General features: G+C 44.1%; 1 protein-coding gene across 2 annotated transcripts in view; it reads right to left on the bottom strand.

The window, feature by feature from the left end:
- Positions 1-2,785: 2,785 nt before the first annotated feature.
- The window catches only part of PKN2 (protein kinase N2), a 56,254-nt gene continuing 53,286 nt past the window's right edge, over positions 2,786-5,753 (bottom strand). For both annotated transcript variants that reach the window (XM_080406653.1, XM_080406652.1), the window contains 2 exons: positions 5,291-5,371; positions 2,786-5,210 (listed from right to left, as the gene is read on the bottom strand). In XM_080406653.1, the coding sequence (XP_080262779.1) occupies positions 5,007-5,210; positions 5,291-5,371 (285 nt within the window). In that variant the 3' untranslated portion in view covers positions 2,786-5,006. The remainder of the gene's footprint in view (positions 5,211-5,290; positions 5,372-5,753) is intronic.

Raw genomic sequence — 5,753 nt, 5'->3', positions numbered from 1 at the left:
CTTACCATCTTGTGAATATGACTGCAGTTTGACATGCACATACTGTTCCGCATGCTGAGAGCGGGAATGCAGTCCATAGAACGGTAGGGTTAGCTTCCTGCTTATGGACTTGGTCACAAGGCTGCTTAAACACTCGCTTTCTTGACAGTGTTTAATCTCTAGCGTGGCTTTTGCATTTGTAGCTAGCTGTAGTGTGGGTGATGTAACCCAGAACGCAAGCAGTTGCTGAAAAGCACTTTGAATATTTGCACAACTGCTGCTGAAGATTTCCAAATCTGTTGTAAAAGGATTAGTCACATCCTTGGCATGGTCTCCCCGATTCTCACTGATGTGTCTCTGCTTTGCTTCTGTGAATTTGACATAATGACAAAGCAGCTGAAGTGAAACATAAGGGCTCTTCCTTCAGTTGCATTCCTGACAGTATTGTGATGCTTGGTACTGTACAAAGAAAGGTAAAAGCTAGTTCTAGTTAAGTTTCTATTAAATGTTCTGACCCGTCAGCCTACCCTGCAGTCTGGCTGGGCAGCGGTTAAGCTTTCGGCACAGTTACCTCTGAAGTGAGCACTTGTTTGAAATTACGCACCAGGTGCCGAGGAGTAAAGGCAGAAGTTATTCAGCCCTCCCCAAACTAACAGCTTGAAAAACTAGTTGCTTCCTGACAGTGTCTCTTTGTGTGCAAAGCCACAAATGTACTTGACTGGGAGGCTTCTGGTTCCCAAGTTAATTTTGTATCACAGGTGCAAATTCATTTTAATTACCGAAATGAACAGCTGAGGGGTCAGCTTGCTATGCATCTGGTCCTGAGCCATCCAGAGGGATGGTGCGTGTCCAGTGCCAATAGCACTAATTGTCAATAGCCCTCAGTGTTTTCTTGCTGGTTTAGTTTTAATCCTCTTCTGCCAGGCAGGACTATGGAAAACCAGCAGCTCAACATTTTTTTTTTTTTTTTTCTTTAAACAAATACCAAAGGCTGAACAGTTCTGTTACACCACTGAGGCTGTTGGTTGCAGTCCTGAACAATTCTGGTGCAGATGTTAAAGGTGGTGCTCCTGGCAATTTGGAGGGATTGTATTCCAGTGCATGTCCTTACATTTTATTGCAACATTGCCTGTTACCTAGGCTGTCCCCGTCTTGCTCTGAGCTGCTCTGTGGGAGAAGGTGTGATGCTTGGAATAGGCGGGGCCTGATCTCTAATGTACCCTTACGGTTTGGAAAGGCAAAGGTGAAAGCGATGTTGGCGTGGGTGTACCTCCCAGCATCGATCAGTGTGTTAGAGCTACCGCACGCAGGTTAGAAATGGCCGAAGCTCGGGTTTAGCAATCATGCTTGTATTTTAAATGCTTTGAGGCCTTACGTGCGAGTACTTGATGTTGTTAAACACAGCACGAGCTGTCTGGATGGAAATTTAAATACATCTGTGCAGAGCTCTGGTGTGCAGCAGAGGGAGGCAGGGACACTATCCTGGCTTGACCCTGCCTCTTCCTGCTATTCCACGAGCAGTTCCTGTACCTCCCTCGGCGTGGGGAGGGTAGTAACTGTGCAGCCCAGGGGCAGAACGAGGAGTATGCGTGAAGGGGGTGTATTTTTTGAAAACCAGTTACTGCTACGGTTAGCGTAAAGCATTCCAGGAAAAAACCCAACAGTGTAACTGAATTAATTTTTAGGCAGTTATGACCCCTTTAGGAAGCTGTTTTGATGAAGCTAAGGAATTCGGCTTCTTTTAGAGAAGCTTCGCATTCAGCAATGAGTTCTTGTTCCTGGGGGAGCGCTGCTCGGCAGCGGGGGGGTGTCTGCCAGCAGCTGTATATGCGGTACACCCACCGGCAGGCAGGTCTGGGGGTCGCAGGGATGGGCGGGGGGAGCCGCAGAGGAGGCTGTTGCAGCTCTGCAGCCTGGTTTTAGCTAATCACCTTCTTTCATTGCCAAAGCTGAGCGGTAGCGGAGACCGCGCGACTGGTAGAACCCAAAGGGTGAGCAGGGAGCTGGGCTACAGTGGGGGCGTTTATAGCTTCGGGGTTCTCTGCTAATGCCGGTGCTGGGAGGTGGTTCAGCAGCGAGCCCGGAGCAGGCAGGAGGGTGTGGGGAGAGCAGCCCTTCGGCAACAAAGGCAAGGGCACAGCATCTTCAGGCACTGCCTGTGCTAATTCCGCTGCAATTTAGATGAGATATTTGAAACTGCATCTTCATTTGGAGCCAGCCCTTTCTGGAATGATTGCTTGGTTAAGTGGTGAAGTTAAGTGCCTGTAGGCACTGGTCTCATGGGAAATTTTAGTTTATTCTGAAGAGTGAAGATTTCTTTTCTAAGTGCACTCAGGAAAAGCAAGCTTCATTTTCTGCTTAAAGAACAGGCTCATGGGGGGTTGGGTATAGGTTTTGATTTGCTTATAGAGCCTTCCTGTATAGTGGGGGGCAGGAAAGAGACTATAATGAAGAAATACTTGGTGAGGGGAGCGAGTGCTGACTCCCCCTGCCCTCAAAGGAAGCATGCTGATCCCAGCTGGCCAGACTTCAACAGCTACAGTCTTCTCCTGATCCCATCAGAAGGACTTCTTACCCAAGCAAGAGGAGGCTACTTTTCTTCAACCTTGTAAAGAGGTAATTATCTTGTTTTGTGTTTGTTTTTTTTTTTTTTTTTTTAAAGAAATGAATGGAAGCACACTGAGCTACCAGCATGAAATTGGGTTTCTGTAAGTCCCCTCCTGATTACAAGTTCTTTTCTGAAGTTACCTGTGGAGAAAATGTGACAAGTCACTTCAAGAAACAGCAAATCATGTTTGGGACACAATTTACAAATTACTCTATTTAAAACTTTAATTTGTGATATTAATGACTGCAAAACACTTAGAATGACATTTGTTAAAGGCACATTTCATTTTAATGCATAGTGTACCATTCTAAAATATCCTAATTTCCTTACAAAGTGCTTCAGCAGCCACATACAGATAAAGTATAGCAAAATATATTTACAATCTAGGGTTTAAAATCTTAATTTGCCTAAAAATATTTAAAAAACTACAGAGATAAAATTAGTGCTTTCTTTCAGCTTAACTGGGTGAACATACCCTGCCCTCTAATTTTTTTATTTTTTTTTAGTGATTTACTTAGATTAAAAAAAAAGATTTCTGTACAAGATGTAGTTACAAAAGGTATTTTTGAGGATACTTTCGTAAGTGTTAAGCACCTTGTTAGATGCTCATATATATATTTGGGAACCAAAGAGAGTGAGCTGACTGTACCTCAAAAGTATTGGTTTCAGCTAGATACAGGAACAGGATTTGTTTCTGATTAATTAGAATCTGGAAACAAGTAATGCTGAAAAGTTGACTCACTCTGCCAAACGTGATTTGTGGTGCCGGTAAAGATGCCTGCCTTGTTCCTGCCGGGGTGGTGGCGGTGCGAATGTCGATTTAGACCTGTTAACCATTAATTTTTTTACCCCCCTCCCCTCCTTCAGTCTCTCCCCTGCCAGACCGTGCAGGTCTGTCCAGCATTGTGATTTTGAACAACCACCTTGGTGTTGCACACTCGGGTGGTTTGCATTTCTTCTCTGAATGAATAAGATGACAAGTTTTGAATTCATGAGTGCTGATTCTCGCTCTTAGCCAGCAACCTCCTGGCTGGGACGAACGTGTGAGATTACATACACTGTTGGCTCTGAATGGTGCTAGGGCTAAGGACCACGTGGGAAACTTATTTTCCAAGAAGTGATGTTTGCCTACAGAACACCAGATGCCAAAAATAGGTTGTGGTTTACAAGTATGCACAGTGTCTGGTCTAAGTTATTTTTCAACTTTTGAGGTACAGCTTTTAGTGTTAAGGGGTTTATAAAATATACACTGTTTTTATCAAAAATATTTATACATTCTGTTACAACATATTGCTTTTACCCTCAGTAACTGCCAATCGATGTTCTGGAGTTCAGCGGCCTGTATGTATACACATACTTTTTTCACTCAGTTCTATCCTGTTCGCTTGGCCACTGCGCAAAATTAATGAAGTGGTATGATTAAATTACTTGCCTGGACATAATACATTACAACTTCCAAATATACATGTTCGCAGCATGTATACATTGAAAATCCATGTGTTTTCCAAAAGTGAAACAATATTGTACAGCAGATACAGTATCTAGGTGGTTAGATAGAGACTGGTTAACTGATCTGCCCACTTGGTGAGTGGGAAAGGCAGGGGTCTGAGTACAGAAGTGGATGGGCTCGGGAAATGCATATGCTCTGCTCTGTGGTTACGCTGAGCAACATCCTTGTTACATTCTTTATATCGACCAGGGGTTTAAGCCATGCTTAAAAAGCTTGAAGGCAAAACTGTTTGGCAAGTGGCTTTGGTAAACTTTCTGGATTTTTCTTTGTAATGGAAGCACTTACATTGTTGTTATCTCAAAGGCAAGGCATTTAACAGTTTTCCTAATAAATACCATAGAAAATTTACAAAACAAGGCATATCTGTTCTCAATACCATTATTTTAAGAACACAAGATGAAGGTGTACATAGAAAGGTGTAGGTTTATAGACTGCACAAGATAATCAACTGAAATCATTTGCCTTCTCCAGCTAGAACCGTGTTCTGTGGGAGTATCATCACTATCCCAAACTTCTGTTCCAACGTGGCCGAGAGAAGTGATTACCTAGCTCAAAGTCTGCTTTTCCCACTTAAGGCAGATACTTTAAAGAGGGATGTTATCTGCTGTAGAAGAGCCAGAGAAACAGTACAGCTCCACGTGTGCCTGTGGGGGAAGCGGAACACAGCCCGGGTTCACCAACTCAGCTTAACAACTCCATAGACCTGCTTTCCAGTGCTCTGATAAAAAACAATATACAAGAGGCCACTCTTCACAAGAGTGTTAAAGCAGTACTTAAAAGGATCTTCATGTGATTTAAAAAAAACACCCAGAAGCTACAGGTGGCACAGAGAGCAATTGAAGGGTGGGTATTCTTCTGAGAGAGGCATTCTTGTGAGCCAGTCAGCTGGGGTTTCACAGTGTCTGGAAGTTAACACCAATCAGCAATGTAATCAAAATCTCTGAACATTTCCTGCTCTTCTTCTGAAAGTATCCTTGGTTCCCGAGGTGGAGTGAGGATAGGTGCTTCGGAGGTAAATTCGTCATCAAAATTACTAACGTCTTCTCGTCCTCTAATGGTGGGTACAAAAGGAGGCTTCACTTTCTTGGCCAGTAAAGCATTCCAATCTATTAGCTGTAAAATAAACCAACTGATGTTCAGTTTCCCGTCTCTACTCCTTCCTGTCCTTAGAAATAATACTGGTTTGTACTCACCCTGAAGAAGTGATGCTTTTTCACATCTTCAGCATCCTTCTCTCCAGCCCCAAGACGCCGCTCTGGATTTCTTCGTAGCAGCTGACAAAACATGCAAGATTTCAGTGCAGGGATTCAGGGGAAGGGGGAGGAGCTAGGGAGGATGAGTGCTGCTGTATAAACATCAACGCCAAGATTAGATGGACAGTAAAATTCATAGCCCTGACCTACAGAAAAATTCTTGGTCCTCAAAGAAGTGGAAGGACAAAACTTTGGCTATACAGAGCTAGAGAGCAGCCCTCTTGTAGAGATGCCTGAGCCTGTTCGCACAGCTGCACTAGCTGCCTGGCTGTGAGCACAGAGCAGGCTACTCCGTCTTGCTGCCCTGGTACCCGAGGTGGGGGTGGGGCTGGTGTTCAGCACAGAGATGTTGACACCGGTGCTGTTTGCTGGAGAGGGTACAGAATGTACCTAAGCTACTATT

Source organism: Falco punctatus, assembly GCF_963210335.1.
Source record: "Falco punctatus genome assembly, chromosome: 11".
In the NCBI taxonomy this organism is placed as follows: domain Eukaryota; kingdom Metazoa; phylum Chordata; class Aves; order Falconiformes; family Falconidae; genus Falco; species Falco punctatus.
The sequence above is the reverse complement of the archived record's forward strand: the minus strand, read 5'-3'. Positions and strand labels throughout refer to the sequence as shown.